The sequence below is a fragment of the Diabrotica undecimpunctata genome, chromosome 2, assembly GCF_040954645.1.
Source record: "Diabrotica undecimpunctata isolate CICGRU chromosome 2, icDiaUnde3, whole genome shotgun sequence".
NCBI classification, from domain to species: domain Eukaryota; kingdom Metazoa; phylum Arthropoda; class Insecta; order Coleoptera; family Chrysomelidae; genus Diabrotica; species Diabrotica undecimpunctata.
Genome location: NC_092804.1, coordinates 43,491,207 through 43,519,111, shown reverse-complemented (window position 1 = coordinate 43,519,111; position 27,905 = coordinate 43,491,207). Strand labels below are relative to the sequence as shown.

General features: G+C 32.0%; 1 protein-coding gene across 1 annotated transcript; it reads right to left on the bottom strand.

Moving 5' to 3' along the window:
- On the bottom strand, positions 1 to 24,768 carry LOC140434470 (pantetheinase-like). The gene is made up of 8 exons (XM_072522767.1): positions 24,611 to 24,768; positions 19,416 to 19,523; positions 16,128 to 16,250; positions 13,148 to 13,293; positions 10,412 to 10,611; positions 4,719 to 4,951; positions 2,752 to 2,954; positions 1 to 521 (listed from the first exon to the last, which is right to left on the bottom strand). The coding sequence occupies exons 1-8, from the start codon at positions 24,674 to 24,676 to the stop codon at positions 122 to 124; spliced, it is 1,479 nt and encodes a 492-aa protein (XP_072378868.1). The 5' UTR covers positions 24,677 to 24,768; the 3' UTR covers positions 1 to 121.
- Between the last annotated feature and the right edge of the window lie 3,137 nt (positions 24,769 to 27,905).

The following is a 27,905-nucleotide window of genomic DNA, read 5'->3' as shown; positions in this document are numbered from 1 at the left end:
TATATTTCATATATTGTATAATTAGATGTATTTGGTGTTGTTTACAATTGTACATAATTTTATTACAAATCCTTATCTAAGAACTGACAATTTGGCCATATTAAAAAATAATTACTTTAATCTAAAAAAGAATATAACGCAAGAATATAACACCCATTAGAGCAAAACTAAATGTAACCGTGGTACTACCACTAATACTGGTCTCTACAATACCAAAAGCAAGGACACTGCCGGTTTCTAATTCACTGAAAAGGGTTAGTTTTCTGTCATTTTTGACTGCTGTTGAATCAAACGTTGTGTTAAATATTGGTACTAATTTAGTAGTTAGCGTCAATGGTATAAAGCTGTTGGTATTAGCAACTGTACTTTCAACCAAAATATTACTGAACTTTGTATTAGGATCTACTGTGCTGCTGCCGCAAGTACTATCATCTGAAGTCTCACAAGCTACAATGGAGCAAACCTTTTGGTTTTTCTTGTGGGTTCCGTAAATATCTATTGGGCCATTGTAAGCAACCAATCTAAAAAAATTTCCAACTTATTAAAATCTATTAATATGCATGAGAATGTAATAATTATAAACATAACATATTTTAAATAAAAATTGTAGTACAGTTTGTGTAACAAATTATTTAACTTTCAACGGTATGCAGCTGAACCTTTATTGTTTTCTTTGAAGCGAACTAAAGTAAATGACGTGAAATATAAAGAAAGAAAAATAATAAATTGCAGTGATAACTAGACTGAAATATTCAGCTAACAATTTATTTAGTTCGGACGTCAAAAATTCTGAGCGTCGCAAATTCGGGTCGTGGCCAGCCAAGCATATTTTAATGTTTTGCGCTAAGTTGTCAACTGCACACCAGAGCCTTGAAGTTTTATATAAAATTGATGACAAGATGCAAATAATGTTTCTTGCACCAAATGTGACCAGAGTGTTATAAAAAAATGAAAAATAGAAAACAAATGCTTCGACAGCTCTTGTGAGCTAAGAGAGTTAAAGAAAATGTAGGGAAATTTGTAAAAAATCTCAATCTAAAGGACTCAATTTACATGCTACCTGATGCATAGGAGACTTTCACTAAAAACAACTTGCAAAACGCGCGGAAAAATTTCTGGCTGACGCCTCCAGCTTCAAGCGAAAGACAAAAAGTGACAAACGCCGAAAGTACAGAGGAAGACACCATTGCTACCGTATATGAAGCAGTGGTACTCCAAACATTGCCCTAATTAATACCGTCAGCATTTAAATTGTTGCCGAAATCGTGAATCAAGTCCTTGAGGGTAAGGACATTATAACCAAAGCCAATGATACGGAAGACAGTACCTAATGACGAAGCAAAAAATGACTAAGAAACCCGCTTGTCCTTCAGATGCAAACAACTTCAATTCCTTGGAAACTGCAGTTAATTGGTAAGAGTTCCAATTTTTACCAAATTTTTTTCTATTTTCCAAGTCCTCTGACGCATAATTTGCATCTTTTGCATATCTTCTCTGCATGTGTGGCCGGCCTACGGGATAACGATGAAGGTCGTTCAGGGCTTTGTTTAGGGTTGTATGTGCCATTTGATTAGCTGTCTATTTGGCAAAATAAATTTTGGTTTCCTCGCCAGTTAGCTGCCGTGAGTCTGACCACCGAGCTCGCGTCTGTCGTTACGCGAACTCGATGTACAGGTATCGCGATCTGTAGTTGTAGTATAGATAAGAAAACTATATGTAATCTAAACTTTGTTTGCATTTTTTTGGTTTCTTTTTTATATTTATTTCTAGTTTTTGTGATTCATGTGATTCATTGTGATTCATTTATTTAACCGATACAGTCTAGTCCTATTTGGAACTTCTTACCTATTATGGGGCTATTTCATGTTCTTATTTCTCACCCTATTTTGCAACTTTAAACCCTAGGAGTTGCACCCAGGCCCAGTTACTCCAGTTTCAGACTGACCCCTAAATTTAGTCAAGCACGAGGACAGAAGGCATGGCGTGTCCTTACTGTATCTATAATTTTAAAGGAAAATGCCTTTTTACAGCTTTTAACAACATTATTACTTCAGATTCCTTATATCTCTTTGGTAATCTTAGGCTGAATATTGCATTTATAATTGATGTTATATATACTATCTTTTTCTAGGCAGATTCCTTAGTGCCCTGTTTGTGGCCCTGGTGACTTTTGGCTTAGTATATTTTATTATTCTTTTGATGCCTTCTGGGGAAGTGTGAGTTATTCCTGGGTCTGCAGAAAGTCGTCTGTGACTATATTCTACTTCTACTATCATGTTAATATCTTCGTCTTGACGATCATCCATTCTGAAGGGTCCTCGAGAAAGTTTTTCATCGATTCCGTTTTTTCTTTAATCTTTTATATTATCCCGTTTTCTCCGTGTATTGAAGGGATGGGTTTCTTCTCAGTCCTTGAGGTTTTTCATATTTTTCATATAGCTGGTTTATTTAGGTTTAGTTTCAGAATGATTCCATCCCGAGTATTGCTTCTGTTCTCTTATAATAAATTGCTTCCTCATAGGAAGGTAATCTCTTGACTTTATAATTTCTTGTTCTATTAGCTCCTGGCTCCGCATTCTATTTTTTTATATCCTATCAACAGTTCGCTTAGATCGTTGCTTTATACATAGATCTATTGTTCGAAACATTGAATTTAATAACAATAATAGCAAATAGGTATATTAAGTATATGTCATACTATACGAATCCAAAATATAAAAATACTTTAAAATATCACTAAACAATACTTACTTATATATATCCGCGCTGGAATTTGTTGTTACATTTATGTTAAATTGACAGCAGAAAGATCTGTGGCATATTTTTTCTTGAATATTATGTTGGGAAAGATCTAGCGTTTTCGTTGCATATTTTTTGTTTTCAAATATTCTATTACTTTTGTAATTTAGAATTTCTGGTTTATCATCATCAAAGTCAAAGCTTCCAAGACCACCCTGTAAACATTGGAATATTATAATAATTTATGTAAAAAATAGTTGTATAAAATTTAACGAGTACAAATGATATAAGTGGGTAAAAATAGGTTTAAACCCGCTTAAATATCCTTGTACTGATAGATATCAGATCAGCTATCAAAATGAATTTGACATTAGCGAATAGCTATTTACCATTTCAATTAAAAGTGTAAAATAAACAAAAACAATAAAATAATAAAAGAAAGAATCAAAAAACAAAATAAAAATAAAACAAAACAAAATTGATATATCTACAAAAACAATATTTATCAGGAAAAAAATTAAACGTGTGTGTTGATAACACAAGAAAAATATGATAAAAGATATTTTTAACAAACAATATATTAAAAATACATTAAAAAGAAGATAATATCATATGCGATAACTATAGAGGCATTACAGTAACACCAATGTTCAGCAGGATGTATGCAAAAGTAATATAAGAATTAATTTAAGACGAATATCGCTATAGAGAAACAAAACAACAATGTGAATTCAGAGCAGGACGTTCATACTTGGATAATTTGTTTACGTTTAAGCAAATAATATTTATAATATACACTGTGTTAAATTTAAATTTTTTTCATTCTTTGGTAACAATTATAGTGTATATTTATAAATTCTTGTTTATATGGGTTGCAAAACATTACAGCATCATTCCTGATGATGAAATTGGGTCGAAACTTTTTTGACAATATTTTTTGGGATTTTAATTAGAAAATATGACGCAAACATTATTTTTATGTAGTATTGGTACTCTTGTTTAGGAATACTTTAAACATGAGTCCTAAAATGGGATTTCAAATATTAATTCATTTTTGTAAAATGTCATTTGGACTCTCAGATAATTTTTGTTCGTAAATACCATTTCTTGTAAGAGACATTTTTGAACTGACAGTCTAGTATATTGCTGCACTTTTTGTAAGCTGTCGTAACCTGATTTGTGTATACGTGTAAGAAAATGTTTGCGGTTGTTCGGCAGCCAGATGCACGATGTTTTGGATTGCTACATGCAGACAGAAAGCAACCAAATCACAAAACTTTTTAAAATTCATTACATCGTTTAGGTCAAACCGGGGATTTCGCGCTAAAAATCGAGGTGGTTGACCGAAATAAATCGCACCTAATCTCAAGAACATGAAATTTTGGTTAGAGTAGAACTCATTCGCCTATTATTAAAATGTTCAAACACCGTTACATACCTATCACTTCACTCCTGTTTAAAATTTGCTTCCAAAAGATCTTCTACAAATGTTACAGTTCTCTCAAAGTATTTTGAGTAAACATAATGTTGATAGATATTTTATTTTATGTTCACCCGATGAAGCAACATTTATCAGACGCGGAATTTTTAATTGGCGAAACAGTCACTACTGGGCAGTTAAAAATGACAAAAGAAGTTAGAAAATGGCACCCCTTGTAAAAGGATGCACACTCGATCGACACTGTAGGGAGATTGCAACTGAATTTAACAAAGATACGTCAAGAAAATTTCTAAACATTCCAAGTGTCACAGGCTCATAAAAACCGCCGCAATAAATGACTCCTTCAAAACTGCCTAATCTGTCATCACACTTAGACAACTACAGTTTTCACAGTTCAAAAAATTGTCGAATTTTTACGTATTTCAATATCATAGTATCATACTTTAAAAAAGACGGATTTACTGACGAAGTTTATTGAAAATACTATGGTGCCGCCAAAATTCGGAAAGAGAAAATAGGTAAAATAAACTTGCTTTACCTTAAAGAATTTATTCTGCGTAAAGTGTCTAGTAGCTGAAGCATTGTAGACAGTATTAACAACAGTAGCTGTTAACAATTTTGAAGCAGTTTTTCCTGAAATGTAGTATTGGTAAGCGGTACCATTTGATCCAAATATACCACTACCTCCAAGTGCCACAGATGGATTATTCAAATTTGCCGCCAAAAGATTTACTTTGTTCGCCTCAGCATATCCGTGTTGAATTGACAGAGCTACAAATTAAGAAAACGTATTAATTATTTATTTATTAGAACATAAAAACAGGTAGCAGCATAACTTTTTTAAACGAAATGTTTGAGTGGTGTGCTTATGAGCTATCCATTTTTATTGAGGAGATACAGGAGGTCGAATTATTTGTGTGAATTAATCAGTAAAAATTATGTGTTTATTAATTTATTCAGTTCTTAATAAACTGAAGTCTCTTAAGTTTCCTATTACCTAAATTGAGAATGAACATAAACTACAACAAAAACTCGACTCGACCCAAGAGAAAATCGAATAGTAAGGAATAATTTTTAAATTCATATAATAGAAGATATCGGAAAGAGGACAATGACGAACATTAACATATCTTAACAGAAAGAAAACATCTTGATTAAAAAAGTAAGTAGATATTATGTAAAAAAAGCCTACCTATAATTAGGAGAAAAACTGGTGTTACTGACGCAGTTCAAAGGATTACAACATTGAAACGGAACTGGACGGGGCATGTAGCCAGATTAAAAAATGGAAGGTGGACGAAGAAAATTCTGGAATGCAGACCTAGACACGATGCTTATCGTAATCGAGGACGTCCTTCAACAAGGTGATCAGATGACATCAAGCGCATTCAGCACAACTGGATTCAGGGTGCTCAAGATAGAATGCATTGGAATTATTTGCGGGAGGCCTATGTCCAGAAGTGGACTTAAAACGGCTGATGACGATGATAATATAGGAAAAAACAAAACAACACACACGGAATCATTATAAGATTCGAAAAAAATACACGCCTTAAAGGATCCTGACCTGGAAGTTAACCAGTATAGTAGGAAAATATCGACTCTTAAGTTAAGTTAATTTTAAGTTAAATATACCCGTTTAAAAATTGCAAGAGTGAGTTGGTAAAGTTCCTGACTAGGAGTTATTAGAGGCTCTGTAAGTCAGATATTATACATCAATAATTATCAGTAATAACAAAATATCTTTCGACAACAAAAAAAAACCACCGAATATTTTAAATAAAAACAAGAATTTCTTATCTTTTTTGTTTTTACACCAGCTTAATTGTCTCGTTATAGTTTTGAAACAGGACCGCAATCAGATCTAATGACTAGTTTCAAAGTTTATTTAAATGGATAATATTAATTCCGAATTAGCTCACGAAATGAGCTGTATTTCACCACCAACACCTAGAAAAAAGTACTCATCAGTAACCAGTACTCTTAATTTTCCATCCAGAAAGCAAGCTACTGTATTCAGTTCATTAGAAAATGTAAAATTAGAAGATTATCTTGTATCTCTGGGATCAGTTATATCTTCAAAAGATACAATGTTCTCTTCACGTATAGTTAATAATAGAATTTGAATTTATTTCTCTAAAGAAAAATTAGTTGACAAATTTATCAATATTCATCAAGAAAAAATCATTGTAATCAATCAAATAAAACAAGAAAGAAGATTAATTACTCCTAGTGAATGACTAATATTATCCAATGTATGCCCAACAATTCCACATAATATTCTAGAAACAGAACTACAGAAACTAGGTATTAAACTTATGTCTTCCATATCATTCCTTAGAATTGGCACAGCTGGTCTCAAATTTCAACTTCCTAATACATCATTATAATCAATCAAATAAAACAAGGAAGAAGATTAATTACTCCTAGTGAATCACTAATATTATCCAATGTATGCCCAACAATTCCACATAATATTCTAGAAACAAAACTACAGAAACTAGGTGTTAATCTTATGTCTCCCATATCATTCCTTAGAATTGGCACATCTAGTCCCGAATTTGAACTTCCTAATACTTCCTGAATCCCTGTTAATTTATCATGACAATACAAACTATAGAATGTTTATGTCTTTAAACCAACACTCCTATTATATTTGTAAAAATATTGACAATATTTCCTCAAACTGTCCTCAAAAAAATAATAACTTCATTCTTCTTCTTCTAGTTCCATGACCGTTATCGATCGTTGGATATCATGTTGGCTACCATATTCGCTATCTTAACTTTATTGACATAATAACTTCACTTCAATAATAAATAGCACAGTGACTACAGAAGACATTATAACTGACGTAACACAACAATGACCACAAATCCATTGAGAACCAAATTATTTTGTAGAAGACACTCAATCTTAACAACACACAAATAAAGATGTAGATTTAAATAAACTAAGACTATACCCGGTTCACAATTTGTTGATAGCTCACTACAAGTTTAACCCTAATTAGAAAACTGAAATACAGAGAGGATAAGTAATACGATATAATAGTAAAAACCAACCTAAAACTGACGGTTTAAGACGTTTTCGACTAACCCACCTTATATCTGAAGGAATACAATACCTTATAATCCTATTACGGGGGTATTTTGAATGGTTAGATATGAACGACCAGTGTCGTAGAGTATTATGATTGAAACATTTATTTGAACTATTAATTTATAAAACTTATTTATTTTATTCAAAAATAAAAAGTTTCTTGCCATTTGTAAAAGATACATTTATTTAATTAGGGAAAAAGGCGCCAAATGTTGCCTGGCAAAATTTACAATGTGTTTTAAATGTATCCATTATTTTCGAATCCGGAGAAAACTAATAAATATTTTTGAAAAATTTAAACGCAGAATGAAAGATTACATTATTACTCAGGGCAGAAAGTCCCTGAAAACTTCTACAGTGTTTATTTTAATATGTTATGTAACAGGGGTGAAAATAAAAGAGAAAATATAGTATAATTTTTAATTGAAAATATTGCATGCAAAAGAAACTTTTTATTTATTCTAAAAAATATTTCATTCTGCTTTTAAATTTTTCAAAAATGCTTTTTAGTTTTCTCAGGATTTGAAAAAAAAAATGGATACATTTAAAACACATTGAACATTTTGACAGGCGACATTTTGCGCCTTTCCCCTTTAATACCTTACGATTACAACTACTATTACTTACCTTATATAATTACGATTAGAAAACTATTCAAATTTAAAATAAATAGGATCAACTTCGGAATCCGAGTCGTCTTGAGGGTTAATAATTAGGTTAATAATCTCTACGGTCGCATCAATTATGTTATCAAGATCCCACATTTTTTTGTTCTTCTTATATTACATGTCTTACTGCATCTTTCCAGTTTTGTTTTGTAATATGTTATAAAGACTCGTATAACAATTCACGTACAACTTGTATTTTATATGACGTATTTTTTCTAGCCACATAACTTTTCATTTGTGCTCAAATGAGTTCAATTGGATTTATTTCGCAGTGGTAGAGTGGAAGTCTAAAGACTGTGATGTTTCGCCTTTCCGCCATTTTGTCAACTACGTATTTCTTGAACTTAGATTTGTGTTGCCGGGCAATTTTTAAAAGTTTTGCTTTTACCATTCCATCTTCGTAAGGCAGATACTTATTCCGCAGCCAGTCAAGAATATCCTGTTTCTTCCACGCATTCGTTAGAAGTCTTTCTACTAGTCGTGAACGATAAGGTGTATTATCTAATACTACATTTGCTCAAAATACTCTTCGAAAACATCAGCTGTCATCTCCTCGTGATAGTCTTTTGTGCTTTTGGAATGAAATTCCAACAAACCATGCTTAACAAATCCTTTTTCACTGCCAATGTGAGAAATTATTAATCTACTGCCTTTACCAGAAGGTGGGGAGATACCAGTAGACCAACCTTCCATAAAGGCTTGCCTGGAGCTTAATATATTTTTATCTGACCAAATTTTTTTTAGAGTATGACCTGAGTTTACCCACGTTTCATCCTGGTAGAAGATGGGCCTTTCTTCAGCCCGGAATTTTCGTATGAATCTTAGATAATTTCTTCTCCAACATCATCTTCTCCTCCCGGTCAATCAAAAGTGATTTTCGGTCTGATTTCTCCCACCGGAAATTTAATTCTTTTAAAACTTGCCACAATTTAGTTCGTCCGATATGAGGCAAATCCGGGTCGTCTCTAACTTCTTGTAAAATTTTGTTTAGGTTTGGAATTTCTTTTTTGAAAAAAAATCCATGAATTTTCCTTCGAATGCCATTTTTGGCAAATTCATCAATTTCAATAGGCTTTTTCCCTCTCTTTAAGTGTTCGTTTTTGTTTAGGTTAGCTATACCGTGTTTTTTTCTTTCTGATAGGAACCTACATAAAGTTGACTCTCCTACGCCAGTCATGTTGGCACAACTTTCGACTATGTTGCGAACAGTGTTTGTGGGATTCTGAGAAACCAGAGCATCGTGAACTTTTAGGACAATAGTCTTCTCTCTTGGTGAATAGACAGACTTACTGACTGTACGCAACAGTACCGGTGTAAAACTTAATGATGTTGATGATGAAGCCATCACAAACAATCCAACAAAACGAGAACGAGCGAAAGGTACGTATATGTACGTAGGTATATGGAATAAAAAATCACTCACGCACTGCATATAATTCGCAAAAGAAATATTCGAGACGCTAATTACTGCCGTAGACGCGGAAACACCGACGAGCCGTAAATTACATGCGATCAAAAACGTACTAAACAAAAAAATTGTTTTCGTTCGTAATAACTTCACCCTTTCAAGTTAAGTTTCGAATATAATTATATTATTAAAAATCTGGGGAATTCCATCTTAATTTTCTTGCAACGAATAGTACCTTCGGATATGAATTCCAGGTTTTCTAGTAAAGTGATTAAACGCGAAGATTAGTATTGAAATATCCAAAGAGATAAGGTATTCTAATTTACAAAATTGTTAATGGTTAAATTCTTATTTTTATTAATATAATATAATAACCAACATTAGTCGTGAAAGTTTTAATTGTTTTTTTGCTAAATATATTAGTATTAAAATATTATCAATATTATATATAACAGTATTAAAACATTATATTATTATTTAATGAATAAACACCTTAGGAACGCCTATGATTTACGACCGTTTTATGAGTTTGGGGCATATTTCGTGCTCTCAACAATTTGTGAACGAAGAATAGAAATCGATAACCTGCCCACGATAAAGGTATAAACGTTAATAGAACAGGATCAGAAACCAATAATTAATAATTGTTCACTTCACAAATTAGTTCAGAACCTACACTGCAAACACAGAGCACAAGAGCTTTTCCGAAACAGTCACACCACCTGTAACTTCTGATTGTTCTGATTGTGTGTCAACCAGAGTGCCTGACGAAGCAGGGATGCGGAAATGACATTATGACACTCTATTGATACCGATTCAAACAAGGGTGTTAACGAATTGTGCTCCTACGCCATATATATATATATATATATATATATATATATATATATATATATATATATATATATATAGAATATTTAAATTCTCAACGCGGTTCTTCCCGAGAACTCAGTAATTTTCATTTATCTGACCGCGGAAACTTATCTGAACATATATATATATATTGTAATATTAAAATATATATCTATTTTTATAATCTATAGATCTACTTACAGTGATAGAAAGGTAAAGTCGAGATCCAAGATGATGGATAAACGATATCCTTAACGTTGGAATTGGGTTTTACCCAAATCAAATCGTAGGTGGAAAATAATTGAAATGTAACACCAAATACAGTTTCAAAAGTATTAGTATTTTCGGAAGGATTTCCAGCCGTCAAATTTGATTCGTCAAAAAGATGTGTTTTTCGTGATCTAAAAATTAAATTAAAATAAAATTAAATAACATCGAAATGAACAAAGAACATATTAAATGTCAGTGTATAATCAAATTATAAATTGTATTAATAGTTTGACAATTGTAGTAAATATTACACTAATAATTTATTCTAATTGGTTGTTAAAGAAAATTTCGGTACTTATGCAAGACAAAAGTTAGACTAACTGTACAAATAGATAGAGGACTTAAACCTAATCATCCTGATAGAAGGCCTAAAAAGACCATTATAACATACATCGACCCGAAATTGTAGGCTGGCATCTTTGTGTAAAATTTAATATTTAAATTTACAGGAGAGGCTAATTATCAGAATAAAAACCAAAAGAGATCTATTAATTGAAACTATTTTTTTTTAATATTTTGAGGACTTTTATAAACAGGTTGCAAAAATCAATTAATTTTTTTTTAATTATTTATTAATTAGTTATTAATTAATTTAAATATTTATTTTTCTTAGTTCCATACAAAATTGTCTGAAAGTAATATGCTTGAATAAATTTTTTGCGATAAAGTTAAGTCTTTAGTTTTAAGAGGTTCACGATACCGCCTTAAGTTATTACTATTTAATTAAGTGGTTAATAAAAATAACCAATATAACCGAGTATCGAAAAACCAGAAATATCTGTTGAGGAGTTAGACAAGGATGCGTTTTCTCTCCACTTTTGTTTAACTTATATTGTGAAAAAATTTTCAAAAACATGCTCAATAATATCAAAGCGGGAGTTGCCGTTAATGGAAAATGTATTAACACCTTACGATATGCAGATGACACTCTGATCGTTGCAACGAGTATGAAGATCTACAACATCTAAACCAAAGTATAAATGGTGTTGAGATGTGAATTACTATAAACACTAAAAGACGAAATATATGCTAATTATAAAAAATCTACAAAATATGCACCATATATTGACAATTAATGGTAACGTGATAAACATCAAAAACATTGAGGCATTCGAGATGTGGTGTTACAGGAGAATGTGGAAAATACCATGGACAGAAATAGTAACAAATCAAGATGTTCTGCTGAAGATGGGGAAGAAATGCGAAGTCATAAAAACCATACAAACGAAAAAACTGGAATACCTGGGCCACATAATGAGAGGAGAAAAGTACTCTCTGCTTAGACTCATAATCCAAGGAAAAATGTCGGGAAAGAGAAATGTGGGACGTAGGAGGATTTCCTGGTTGCGAAATTTAAGGGAGTGGTATGGGTGCAGTTCAATACAGTTGTTCAGAGCTGCAGTCAACAAACTAAAGATTGCTGTGATGGTAGCCAACCGATAGGAGACGGTACTGCAAGAAGAAGGTAACGTGATAGTATACATAGTAGAAGTAGATAGTACAAAAATATTAGTACTTGGGACTTTTGATCAATGAAACCAATGATCATACTGCAGAAATAAACAGGCGAACAGCGCCAGACCAGCATTTATACGAATGAAGCCACTTCTAACCTACAGTAATCCTAATTTGAAAATCAGTCCACGTACCACTCGATGTTATATATTTTCATTATTATTATATGGCGCTGAGACTTGATCATTAAAAAAATGCAATTTAAATAAAATTAAGGCTTTCGAACTCTGGTTATACCCTAGAGTAATAAAAATATCATGAACTGATAGAATTATAAATAAAGAAATACTGGAGAGGGTTGGTCAAGAAACAGAATTAATCATCACTATACAAACCAGAAAACTGGAATACCTAGACCACGTGATAAAGGGACCAAAATATGAAATTTTCAGACTCATAATACAGGGAAAGATTCAAGGAAGAAAATCTGTTGACCAAAGGTAGAATTATTGGTTCAAGAATCTACGTGATTTTTGAAAACGTAGGTTTTTTATTTTTCGGTCATTTATTGAGAGGCTCTTTTCCTATTTTTTAAGTGCTTTTCTCATAATCTGCTCACCATATATATTAAATAATTGTGGAGACAGTATACATTTTTGTCTGATACCTTGTTCTGAATGAAATTCGTTTGTGCGTGTGTCAAGGACTTTAACTCTTCCAGTAGTGTTCGTATAGTTCAGGTTTAAGCAAAATTAAGTGTTGTGGTACGCCCACTTCTTTTAGTATCTGCCATAAGTGTTACCATTTAACCCTGTCGAATGTTTGTATGTGATCGTCTTAATGAAGGACCTACCGTAATAATACAAGTTCGTGTGTACTGAATACACGACATTTCCTGTCAACAAATCACAAAAGTGTAATGGTTATTTGAATGCCACTACTATTAATGCCACAAAATTCAAAAACGAATTATAAGGCTATGCATATTTGAAAGAAAATAAAGGTCTGTTACGAGGTTTTTGGGAAGAATGAGAGAGCTGATATAAAATGTATTACGTTTCGATTTTCATTTTTTGTTCTGTTTCCACATATTTTAGAATAAAATACTTTGTTATAAATATATAAAATAAAGTCAAATCTTAAACTTAAATCTAAGGTTACCATGATATTATATAATAATATTATGAAAACGGAAAATGAATATATACTCACTTTGCAACAATCTCTCCTTGGGGATTAAATGCTAAGTTTGTACTGTAGTAAAAAGTTTTATTGTTGGTATTGGTTTTCTTTTCTAATAAATTTAATACAACATACATTTCGAAGCTTTGTGCCAAGTCGGTAAGTTTTTCTAATATCTAAAATAAATTTTGTTAAAATTTAAATTTCAGTAAGTAACCATGATGTACGTAAAGGTATTAAAATTATATATACATATATGTATATATATATATATATATATATTTATGTAAATATATAGGTATATATGAAGGGAAAAGAACTCCAGGGCGAAGAAGAATATCCTGGCTTGCTAACCTGAGAGCATGGTATAGAAAGATCTCAGCACAGCTATTCCATTCCAAGATGTCCAGTAATTAATAAAATCACTGTTGGAAGTGACAATCGGTTGGTTACAGCAAAAATATTGATCAACATTAGAAGAGAGAGAAGAGCAATGATAACAGAAGAGCATTCTAAAAAATCGAAATCAAAAGAAGATAGAGTAGCTTATTATAATCTTATAACTTCAGAACTTAAAGAAGTAGAACATCTAAATAAAAATGAATGAGACATATTATAGGTGGCAAACAAAGGAAAAAGGAAAAAAAGGATAAACTCACACAAGCTACTAAAATTCTTATAAACAGAAGAAGAGAATTGAAAGACAAATACACAGATAATTTTGTAATACATAGACAGTTAAACAAATATATCTAAAAATCAATTCGAGAAGATGTCGGGAATTGCAACACTGAACACATGGCTCAAACCATTGATAAAAATAAAAGTTTAAAAGTTCTGCGCCGAGAAATGACTAAAGGAAAAATATTTGCAAACTTGTAAATAAAAAGGAAGAAACTAAACCAAAGAATGAAGATATTTTAAAAATTACTTAAGATTTTTGCTCAGAATTGTATAAACGTGAAGAACTTCCTAATCAAAGTCAAATACCAAAAGTGTGGGCTCATAAGACATCCCAGATATCATAAGAGGGAAAACAAAAGGAGCTCTCTCGAAGATGAAAAACAATAAATCACCTAGACAAGCTGGGATAGTCATAGAATAAATCAAAGAAAGGGGAGAAACGTTAATAAATGTGTTGAAAAAGATGTTCAATGTTTGTTTGACAAGAGACGTAACACCCTTCCAATGGCAAAATGCAATAATAACCATAATGCATAAAAAGGTGACATTTCAGACCTAAAGAAATACAGACATATTAAATCCGTAAAATAGTTTCGATCTTGACTGTCTTTTTAATTTTACAGACATATTAGTTTGCTTTCCCACGCATACAATCTATTCATGAAGAAAATAACAAAACGGCTTGTGAACAAACTAAATAATATCAACCTTTCAAACAGGCTGGGTTCGACTCCAGATACGGAACAAATGAACATCTACTAGTTATTAAAACGCTAATAGAAAAATGCACAGAATACAACAAGCCTATCTTCCTTATATTTGCAGAATATGAAAAGGCGTTTAATACTATAGATCATCATAAAATGCTTCGAGCATTGGCTGACTGCCACATCGACTACCGATATATTGCCTTGATTAAGAATATCTATGAAATTGGTACAGCTTGTCAAGATACCAAAGAGTTTCGAATAGAACTTGGAATTAGACAGGGTGATACTATCTCCTCGAAATTAGTTCTCTTCTTCTTTTGGTACCTATTTGTTTCGAAAATTGGCGATAATTCTGGCTATAATTATTTTATGAACGGATGCTTTAAATAGATTAGTTGTTGTTGTGGAGAACCATTTCCTCAGGTTTTTTATCCATGATATTCTTCTTCTCCCAATTCCTCGCTTTCCGAATACTTTGCCTTAAAGGATTACTTTATAATCTGTATTTACAAGTTGTTGTGCTGTTTTGCATTATGTGTCCGAGATATTCTAACTTTCTCCTTTTAATCGTATACATCACTTGAATACAGCTGTACTTGAATATATGTTCAAGCGAATGGACCGAGAGGATAATATGGGAATTAATATAAATGGAGAGGATCTGAACCACCTAAGATTTACCGATGACATCATTGTAATAACTAATAGAGTTGATAAAGCTACAAAAATGAATGATGGAAACGCTCTATAAAGCGTCAAAAACAATTATGATCAACCTTGTAGTCAGCGATAAAATTTAGATTGAAAGCCATAATAGTATCGACGAAGTAATAGCTTAAAAATATGTAAGGCATGAGATTCGCTTAGGCCGAGATATTCAGACAACTGAAATACAACAAAGGATAGGTCTCACATGAGCTGCCTCTGGTAGATTGAACAACATTTTTAAGTCTAATACTCCATTTGGTTTAAAAAGAAAGGTTTTTAACCAATATGGTTTACCGGTCCTTACATATGATGCGGAAACACTAACTCTGGCAAAAGGAACAGTAAATAAAATAAGAGTTACACAGTAACCAAAGATAAAGTACCAAATCTAGAAATAAGAAGAAGAACAGGAGTCACGGATGCAGTTGAAAAAATAGCCGTAACTAAATGGGCTTCGACAGGACGATGTTGCCATATTGACGGATGATAGATAGACCAGAAATATTCTGGAATGGCGTCCAAGACAAGAGACATATCGAAACAGAGGATGACCACCGACTAGATGGAGGGATGATATAAAGCGAATCACCACAAATTTGATGCAAGAAGCTTAAGATAAAAAATAGGTGGATTAATGTACGGGAGGCCTACGTTTAGCAAGTTAATTACAAAGAACTTTATTGAAAATCTGGCTTAAACTAACAACTTACTTCGATAGGTTTTTAAATACGAATTACTACAAAAATAGTTAAAAAAAAACATCATAATAATATTTCGGATTTTTCTCTAAAGCCCCGTTTTACTACACACGTAAACTCTGTATATAGCAAATTATGAAAATATTTTACTTTATCGATAGAATTAAAAATGTAAAAATCATATGGATATTATGATATTATTATACTTACCAAACCGTTGGTGTGATTGGGTTTAATTCCTACATCGGGAATTTCAAGTGCATATGCCGTCACGTTAGGATTATAACCTGTTAATCCATACTCGGGAAAGACTATTATCAGAACTCCATCTTTCTAAAAGAGATACAAATTTGGTTAAAATAATTACAAATTAAATTGTCTGGACAATATTGGACAATTGGAAATAGAAATAGTGGAGCAGTAGGCATCAAATAAGCGCATATCTTTCTATCCCTTGAATTTGGATGTGGATACAAAGTGTGAAGACATAACTTAGTGTTAAATTTAAAGCAGACTGACATAATATTAATCTAAGCAAAATCGCAGTATACTAATAGTTGATTCAGTAATATCTCTCTGATGGTTTATGATCACATCGGTATTTACAATTTTGCTTTTAATGTATAATGGAGGATTTAATGCAGACATTTTATGTTATATTTTAATATTCGACAAAATTTTAGTTTAACATAGTTATTACCGGAATCCTATGTACAACCATTGATGAAATATTAAGATTTTAAAAATTGTAGATAATGTATTTATTAAATATTGTCATAAATTATGGCATTTCACCCTGTATTCATATTATGACTGGCCATTGAGTTAAATCTTTTACATTTAATATAAAAAATTCTCAGAAAGATTTGTACTTTTCAGTATTTTATATTTTTATTTTGTTTTGTTACCAGCCCTTCAAAGAGACATCAGGCATGCTACAGAAGTCAGAGTATCGTTGGCTACAATAAGATGAAAAGTTTTAGAGTCAAGTTTGAGGAGTCACCAATAAGAGTTCCTCAGCTACAGCCTAGACATATTTTGCACCACCTTCAGTGGGCTTAAGAACACATACAGCTCCCTCAATAGTTTTGGAAGTTTGTGCTTTTTTCAGATGAGTCCAGAATCTGTTTAGTGATAGCCGGCAAATTCGTGTTTGGCGAGAGGCAACAAGAGCTGCACAACTAGCACATGTCCGTCCCTACTTCCTCTCGCTTGTGGCAGTGTTATGTTTTGGGCAGATAATATGGCAGGTGGATGCACGGAATTGGTGGTTATTGACGGGACTCTAACAGGACAAAGGTTCATCACACGGATTCTTGTGAACTCTTCTTCTTCTTCTTCCTCTTTGTAAGCAATTCTGCTTGTTCATTGGTGGATTAATACCTCTATGGAAGGTTGTCACTCCATCTTTTGCGCGGTCGTCCGATACGTCTTCTGCCGATTTGTGACGCATCTCTTGCTATTTTGACGACACGGGTTCCCTGCATTCTGCTTATGCGCTTATTTCATTATTTTTTTCTATTTTGTATCTATTCATTTATACACTGTACGTTACATTTTTTTCCAATGTCTTCACTTCTTTCTTCACAGTACTCTCATCTCTGCCGTTTCCAGTAGCCTCCAATTTCTATTTTACATTTCCAAAATTTAATATAATTCAATGAACCTAAACCAAAGAAATACTAATTTTATATTCAATATAGTACGGTTCAAGAAACTCAAAACTATAATATATATATATATATATATATATATATATATATATATATATATATATGTATATATATATATATGTACTGACTATATATATATATATATATATATATATATATATATATATATATATATATATATATATATATATATTATTGTGATATTTAAAGTCTTGGTGCGCCAAGCAATAATTAGCTAATTAATTTTTTTGATTAATTAAAATTATTTAAATGATATGATTATGACTCTATCACAATTTTTAATTCTTTTATCTCAGGGTTAAATTCGTGCTTCAATATCTATGCTATTACATGTGAAAGGTAAGGTCCAGAGAATACCGGAATAATAAAAAACACATATGATCTAACACTATATATTGAAATAAAAATAATGAAATAATTCACACTCAAAAGTTTTCAATAAACAAATCTCATATAAGGATTCTCAAAATTTTGTTCTCCGTACGTGAACAATCAAAATTAATGGTACAAACAATATTAATTGAAAACTCAAAATCCCAAACTATTCTAACTCTCCTAATCAAAATATTTATATCCTTTCTAAATTACGTGTAAAAATTGTGTTATCAATAAAAGAAAAAAACTGCAGAAAACAAAAATATCTCTCTCTGATGATGAGTGGTCCAAATCCTTGTTCCTTGTAGACTGTATTATCTCCTCTCAACCGCTCCCTATGTAATCAGCAATCTTACAACAGATTGTTGCAAGTATATCGTCCTTAATGATCTCCTTCAAAAGCAACAATCATTCAAATTATGATAGCCTTTCTCCTCTCGATAAACTGAATCTCTCGTTGGCCCGAGTGAAAAATGACTCTTGGAATATCTTCTCTTTACGATAAACTGAATCTCTCGTTGGCCTGAACAGTGACTCTTGGAATATAAGTAGGAAAATATGACTTACAATATTTTGCTGCTTCAGCTTCTGTCAGATACACTAACTCCACAAAAACTCACTAACATTCAACACTACTGCTTGCTACTTCTTGGGAACCACCAGAGAACAATCACTGTTCGTCTTACAGACTTGGAAAACCAACTGATTATCCTTTCTCTCTCCTCAATCTCGCTAAACTTTTTCCTACATACTTATCCCACCTTTTTCAATCTCCGCCAATCAAAACTCGTCACAATTCCCCCATTTTTTCATTTCGATAACAAACAAATTTTTACCTATAATTATAAAATTTCCTAAAACTTATTTACAAATAATATTTTCTATAATTCTTAAAAACTAACAAAAACCTCTTTCTAAAATCTCTTCTATTTGTCTCTAATCACTGCATTAATGTATTTTGGAAAACCCCGTTCAATTGTCTTTGGATTTCACTTAAAATTATGCGGGTCACTCAAGTATAACAAAGAAATAATTTATGCAAAGCTTACATTTTGTTTAGTACAGGTAATCCAAGCATTTAATAACTTTCCTTCTTCAAAATGTTTGTTGGATATTATCCTACTTATCTGAATTATTTTAATGTTTTTGAACTTTGAAATATTTTTAAACAAACCAATATTTTTCTCGATTTTACATATCATAACAATATATATATATATATATATATATATATATATATATATATATATATATATATATATATATATATATATATATGTGTGTGTGTGTGTGTGTGTGTATAGTTTTAATGTCGATTCCGAATGAGCAAATTAAACGCAAATTGCTTTAGGTGATTCGCCGATTAAAAACTAATAAAAACTTGTATTGAAAAGTAGTAATTGCATGACTAAAAGTTAGTTTATATTACCTTTGCTTGCTCTATAAATGAACGATATTCCTTAATGTTTCTTTCCATAGTAATATTTGCATCAGTTAATTCTACTGGCTGATACTCCACCACAGCTGCTCTGTAGTCCTAAAACATTAAAAGGCAATTAGATCAATATATAAATTATATCCCATATGTAAAGTAAATTGTATTCTAAATCAATCTTAGATAAATATGCTGTTTACCAACACAATTACGGAAGGCAACAGTCCAAATATTCAAACATCATCGGAAGATATACGGAATATGGATTAGACGAGAAAGAATTGTCTTGTTTCTCCACTCCTGTTAAATCTGCACTAATCGATGTTTAAGGAAGTATTGGATGAGGTCCGAGCTTGATGAAGGATCCAAAAATAACAAGAATCAACAAAACTACGATACACTACAGAATGAACGAGGACTATGGCCTATGTGTACAGAAGTAGATTGCGAATTTTATAGATACAAAAGATCCCCAAGAGCCAGGTTTTCTAGCTATACCAGGGCGCATCTGTGGAAAAAGTCTGTATTTGGATGTGAGAGGTGACATTCTGATTTTGCAGAAAAAACTTTGTGATAATATCAGTAATAATAATTGACCTATCTTCCTTCTCAAATAGGTCGGGAATATTAATAAAAAAATTAAAATACTAAAATACTAAATTACTAAAAATATCGTTTTTTTCGACTTTCCTTCATCATTCGCCTAAAAAATCTTTATAGTATAATAAAATAGTCCACCAAATTTTATTAGACTCGATTTAGTAGATTTTACATAATAATTTAGTAATCTAAATTTTTATAAATTTAAAATTCTTTAAAATTTTGCACAACAAAGAATAGACCATAAAAAATTTACCAATTTTACATATAAAGAAGCACTCCACCTATCTAATGTTTTTTATAGAATTAAAATCGGATTATTTGGGCGGCCTCACGAATGTTTTAAAATTATAAATAATTTTTTGGCTTACAAACAAATAGAATAATTACTATTTAAATGGGAATAAGCCACAATTAAAAACTAAATTAAGTTTATTGACGTTTCAATTTCCACGTCCAAAGTTCTCCTAATACGTAGAGAACGATTTCCGAAGTGGAAATTGAAATGTCAATAAACTTACTTTAACCTTTAATTGTGGCTTATTCCCATTTAAATGGTAATTACTTTAAAATGTCACAAGAAAATAGCTTCAGGATAATAAACAAATAGAATATCTCGGTAACTATTAGCTTAAGTTAAATTTAGAAAACGGTGTTGGAATGATCCGGCAAGATACTTCTTCTAAAAGAAAAAAAGTTGAATTACAAGCAGTGGTTCCTGAGATACAATCAGTGAGGAGGTGCTCCATCTTGTTGGAAGTGCAGCAAATCTTCGTCTAGAGCTAGGTTGCCTTGATCATCCTTTGGTTCTCTAATTCATGCACAATTAAAGGTTCAATGGTGTTTTCCAGCATATCGAGATAAATGTCTTGACTTAAATTGCCTGGTATGAACAAGGGGCCAATTATAACATCGCGTAAGATTCCCGCCCAAACATTATATTTTTCAGGATATTGAATGTGACCTTCTCTGAATCGATGCGGGTTCGCATCGCTCCAGTACCGACAGTGTTGTTTATTTACATTAGCATTTAGCATAAAAGTACATTCATCAGTGAAAAAATATTTTTTAACATTCTCGGTTCAACGCGAATTCTTTCAGTCATAAGTTCACAAAACTCAATTCGTCGGTCTGGATCATCATCGCCTAGTTCTTGAAGAATTTGTGTTTTGTATGGATGAAACTTATATAATTTTAACACCTTTCTAACCGACTCGTGTGAAAGATCTGTCATTGCAGATAGGTACTTGACGTGTTTATGCAGTAGGTTGCATTAACACGTCAAGTCAAGTGCGTCAACAAAATTTCCAAGGACTTCAATTTGGGATGCTTCATTCAGTAATCTTGGAGGAAAACGTGTGCAAAAATGGAGGAATGGAAGAAAACATGACCACTTTAACATACATAAACTCGTTAAAGAAGTGACAGGTCATACAAAACCTTGCAGTTTTAACAGTATTGTGAAGGACAATAAATTAATTACTGATCCCAAGGATCTACTTCAATATTGTAGAAACTACACACAGCAACTATACTCAGACAACACTAGAAGAAACTCTGAAAGTGAATATAAAAGTGAACCCTCCCCCAAAATATTGAAGTCAGAAGTTGTAAGGGTAATCAAACAGAACAAATGGGGAAAAGCACGAGGCCCAGACTACATATACATAGAGGTTCTATCAATGTTGAGTGAAGACAATATAGACGCCTTGGCAGATCTTTTTAATGACATTTATGGGTCCAGTCAAATACCACAGGATTGGCTTCAATCAACCTTTATACCAATCTCAAAAAAGCCAAACGCTAATAGTTGGGACCAATTCCATGCTTATTGAACCAGGTCCTAAAACTATTCTTAAAGATAATTCACACAAGAATATACAACAGATGTGAAAGAGACATTAGCCCCACACAGTTCGGTTTCAGACAACGATTTGGCACAAGAGAAGCACTTTATAGCTTAACTGTCCTACTTCAGAAATGCAGAGATCAGCAAAAAGATGTCTTCCTATGCTTTATAGATTACCAGAAAGCGTTCGATTGTGTTAATCATTCAGAATTAGTAAGATTGCTCCAGGAACGTTCGATAAATGAGAATGGCCTTAAAATGAATGAACCTTTATATGAATCTGTGAGAGTAGGACTGGAATCTACATCATATTTAAACATTATTAAACAATAATTATACAGGGTCATCAACAGAATCAACAAAAGCCTCAGTAAATTTTCTATTTAAGGCATAGTTTCACAATTATTGCTTCACCCTGTATAATTATTATTTATACCATTGGATAGCATTTTTATAGTCTTTTCAATGATGTATCATAAGTAGCGGTTTGCAATTTAAACTTTTTTGGTTGTGGTGGGTGGGGTAAAGGGGGTTGATGGGGGTGAGTTCTCTTTTACGTCATTTTAGTTCCACCTTACTATCCTAGAAACAGTTTCAAGAATTTTTCGATATCAGCTTTTGTTCGTGAGATATAGCCCATTGTAAGTTAAACAATTAATACACTATAATATACATAATTATATGTATTGTTAACAAATGTTATCAAAGTATTTTTATCTATTTTCAAATAAGTATATAATTTATCATTATTGATTTTATTTCTCAAGTATTATCAATAAGTAAACAATGAGTGTTATTTGCACAGACAAAAAGTAATTTGTTTTTTAAAATATATACTCGTAGGTATATATATATATATATATATATATATATATATAATAGTCAAGTGTAGTGTTACATAAAATACTTTTATTAGCAATTGCAATAGCAAAACGTATATAGAGTAAGAGTGTATCCCAGTTAATCTGTCTTAAATGTATATATATATATATATATATATATATATATATATATATATATATATATATATATATATATCTATATATACTATATATATATATATATATATATATATATATATATATCCATATATAATATATCCATATATAATATATCTATATATATATATATATATATATATATATATATATATATATATATATATATATATATATATATATATGGCTGTGCTAATTTCTGAAAAAAAATTGTTGCTCATTATAGAATCTTCTTCTTCTTCTGGTTCCTATCCGTTTCGGATGTTGGAAATCATATTGGCAATCATGACCTTGTTCGCTGCGGCTCGAAACAGCTCCGTTGAGGTTTTCTTAAACCATGTTCTTAAATTCCGCAGCCATGATATTCTTCTTCTACCGGGTCCTCGCGTACCTTTGACTTTACCTTGCAATATAAACTGCAGCAGGGTGTAACGGTGCTGATTTCTCATAACGTGTCCCAGATATTGCAATTTTATGCGTTTGATCGTAAACACAATCTCTGGTTCCTTCTTCATTTTTTCTAGAACTTCCTTGTTCGTGATCCTTGCTGTCGATGATATTATCAGCATTCTTCTATAAAGCCACATCTCAAATGCTTCAAGTTTTTTAATAGTGGTGTCTGTAAGCGTCCATGCCTCCACCCCGTACAACAACACATAGAAAACATAGCATCTCAAATGTCTCATTTTTGTATCTAGGGATATGTTGTGACTTTGGAAGATGGCGCTCATTTTGTTAAAGACCGTTCTTGCCTTTCCTATGCGGCACTTTATTTCCTGTACATTGCTTCACTGTTCGTTTATAATAGTTCCCAGGTAGCAATACTGTTTTACTCGCTGTATCATTACAGAATACAGCAGAAAAATGGATATAGCTAGATGAAGAAAATTTGTACACGCAAATAGATAGAAAGCAACGTTAAATAGATATTTCTGACTTATGGTGTTCGCAGGAATCTACATGAAAGCAAACCATTTCGTGGCATCAAAATACAACACCCTACTTCCAAGAGTTACAACTAATATTATAACGGAGGTAGCTATTTCTACAGCTTGTTTCCTCTGAGGATCTTCTAGTAATAATTCTGCAAAATGAGTGCGGTGTACCTGTAGTGATCCTGTCTAAAATTAATTTTATCTATTCTAATCTGGCAGCATATTACTGATGAAGCAATTCTTCGCAAATTTATTTCTAAAAGTATGCGCTTTGGCCACCTAGTCCTATTTTCGCGCTATATGGCGGTCATCATTGTATTTAAGAAAGGCAGAAGCACAAACTGGAAAGCAAAAATGGCGTGGCCTATATGTTTTATACTAACCAGTGAATAAAAGTACGCAAGCGCTACTTGGCGTCTACATACCCATTCGCAAGTTGTTCAGAAGTTTCGAAGAAAAATTGTTATATATATAAATCGCTCTTTTTGATAGTGCATCGCTAACAGGTCAACGGAATTACATTTATACCATTTTCTCAGATTATTCATAACTTTTATTCAACCTTCCTTTGCTCAAATTGTGAAAGTGAATAATTAATTCTCTTAGTTAAAAAAATTTCGTTTTATTGAGGTTTTTATAAAATCAATACCTATTTTATTAAGAATTAGAAAGGCAAATCACATCATTTTAAATCTTGTAGTTACAGAAACTTCAGACAAGGAACATATAACAAATAATGCAATTTAACGAGTCCAGTTATTTGATTTATAATCTAAGGCGTAACACTTAACATTAAAAAATACTCACCCCAACACATATTTGAGAGATGGAAATTAATATTAAAGTACACAAGCATAAATTTGCTAAAGCCATGACTCGTGTCTTGGCAAAATCACACTAAATTTAGATTAAGGTGTAACTATTAGTATTATATAAATAGATATACCGTTTTCCGTTATCAGTAAGATATCAATTTAATCATCAGATAATTCCTAAAAGTATGCGTCAGTTTTATTAGCCAGGATTCTGATAGGTAACATATTTTGTATGAATTCGGAGGGGAAAACTATTGTAAAATATAAAGATACGAAGGGTACTATACGTTTTAGTTTGACAAAAAGACATTTTAAAAATGGTTATTTATTTACACTTTAAATAATACTAATACAAAATAGATTTTGTTATAAATAAATCAATCGTAACGAAACTCTGAGAAATGTATACTGTTATCTATCAAAGGGGTTACGACTTCTAGGAAAAAAGTCAACTGTGCCAACAAATTTCACTGTCACGTCATTAAAAGCACTAATATGTATTTGTAACCACTAGGTACATGACATACAATGATTGTGCGTTATATAGCACACGAAAGGGGGTGAACGACCGAGATTTCGGTAACACAAAAACACTTCGGATGTGGGAAAAAACCTAGATATAAAAACTTTGGTAGCCAGGTTGGGTAGAGGCATCCAACTAACTCTTCAATACTCCTTTAGAAAACACAAAGATATACCACATAAAACAAAAGGTTAAGCATCTAAAAACTTGGTTCAATATGACAACTTCTATTATTGTATAAGCTGTAACAGTTTCGAAGAAATAAAACGTTTCTTGCATTTTAATAACAATGACATGATTGAAAATGATCAGCCTGGACATGACAGATTATTCAAAATTAGACCTGTTCTGAGCCAAATCAATGAACGACTACTCATGGTTCCGAAAGAAGAATTTCTAGCTGTAGACGAACAGATTATACCAACAAAAGCGCGAAGCCAGCTAAAGCAGTATAACATAAAAGAACCATATAAGTGGGGCTTCAAAAACTTTGTGCTGAGTGGTATTTCGGGATTCAGCTATGACTTTAATTTGTTTGCTGGTTCCCAGGGTAATATTGTACCTCTAGGAGCACCAAATCTTAGTATGAGCAGCAACGTGGTTGTAAAATTAGCAGATTCGATACCAAAACATCAACATTACAAGTTGTTTTTTGACAATTGGTTCACCAGCATACCTCTTATGATATATCTGACCAAAGAGGGCATTTTACCTTTGGAAACAGTAAGACTTAATCGTGTTCCTGAAGTTGTGATGCCAGTTGAAAAAGAAATGAAGAAGCACGGCAGAGGTCATATGCTAGAGAAAATAGCCAATATAGACAATGTGGATGTCAGTGTAGTGTTCTAGTTTGATAATAAAATCGTTACTACAATGTCAACATATGCTGGAAGTGAACCAAAGGGAGAAAAAAGAAGATTTTTCAAACAAGAAAGTATACATAAAATGATACCTTGTCCTAATAGTGTCCTAATCTACAACAACTATATGGAAGGTGTAGACCTTGATTTCATGTTAGGATTTTATCGTATAAAAATCAGGTCGAAGAAATATTATTTACGAATATTTTTTCATTTCATTGACATGACAGCCGTGAACTCTTGGTTATTAGCCAAAAGAGCGGAGAAATTTGATTTACTCCTTTTGGGTACCAAACTAGCAATAGCCGATGCTCTATGCAAAGCCCGAAAAACAATTAAATAGAACAGAGTAGGAAGACCGTCAACTAGTAGCATTCAGCAGATGTACGAGAACAAACTAAAAAAGGGACCCACTAAAGAAATACCCCAAGAAGACATCCGTAAAGATGGGCTTGATCATTGGGATGAGAGGTATACCGACAAAAGGACGCGGAAAAAAGGACGCATAAAAAAGGACGCGGAAAAAAGGACGCGCGAAAAAAGGACTCGTGGAAAAAAGGACGCGTGGAAAAAAGGACGCATATTATTAATGAAATACTATAAATAGTTTATTTTAATTGACAATAGCAATTACCCCCGTTTATCCCCTATATATAATTACAGAAAATGATTCTACCTAACCTAAAATCGGTTACGGTAAAAGTAAAAAATGAAAAATATTTATATGAAAAAAACTTGCCTTCACACTTTATCCAGGCTTAGGACTGGCAGCAGAAGCTGGCGTACTAATCGTTTCTATTTACATTCTTAACATTACCTGCGGAATTTACCAACCTTCCGGTTCGCATTAAACCCTCATTAGACCCCTTACTGGGCTGGTACTTGGGTTTTTCTAATCCCATATATAATTCTGATAATATGGAATCTAACCTGTTTCAATACCAGAAATCTTGAATCAACATTATATTAGTATTTATTATTTTACTTAAGATATTTTAGTCCTAAGCCTCGATAAAATGTGAGGGCAAGTTTTTTTCATATAATTATTTTTCACTTTTTACTCTTACCGTAACCGATTTTAGGTTAGGTTGAATCATTTTCTGTAATAACATATGGGGATAAAAAGGGGGTAATGGCTAATGTCAATTAAAATAAACTATTTATAGTAATTCATTAATAATATGCGTTCTTTTTTCCACGCGTCCTTTTTTCGCGCGTCCTTTTTTCGCGCGTCCTTTTTTCCGCGTCCTTTTGTCGTAGATTCGGGATGAGAGCACTAGGTCAAGATGCAAATTTCCAGGCTGTACAGGGAAAACATATATAGTGTGCACAAAATGTACAATACCGTTGTGTATTAATAAAGAAAGAAACTGTTATTTGCAGTTTCATACTTTACAGTGTATACTGTAGCTTCAAAATAATTTGACTTTAATATTACATTGTTGCATGATGTTCCATATTTGGCACCAAACATTTTTTTTGTCAATAAAGTTTTCCTCGTAGCTAGATTTTTTTCAATATTTTTACGTAAAAATAGAATTAAAATTCTTATCTGAAAATTTATTTTTGACAAAAAACAAAAATTCATGCGGTAAAGGGTTAAGTTAGACATTGTCATTCTCGCCTTTCGCTGCGTCAAATAAATACATATCGCTGACCAGTGCGGCAGTAGTTTTTTAACACTAAATGCGATATTTTTTTAACAATTGTTTTTTGTACATATGTTAAATCCGATTATTATAATTTTTCTTCTGAATTTTTGCAAGACGCACATGTGCGCTGTACGCAGTTTTCAAGGAATTTCTTTTAAAAATGCGGAGGACGCACTTGTGCGCTTGATACAAATTTTTGTATTTAGCAAATTAAATCGACTTTTTTTATCTAAACTAAAATTTTATTCATTC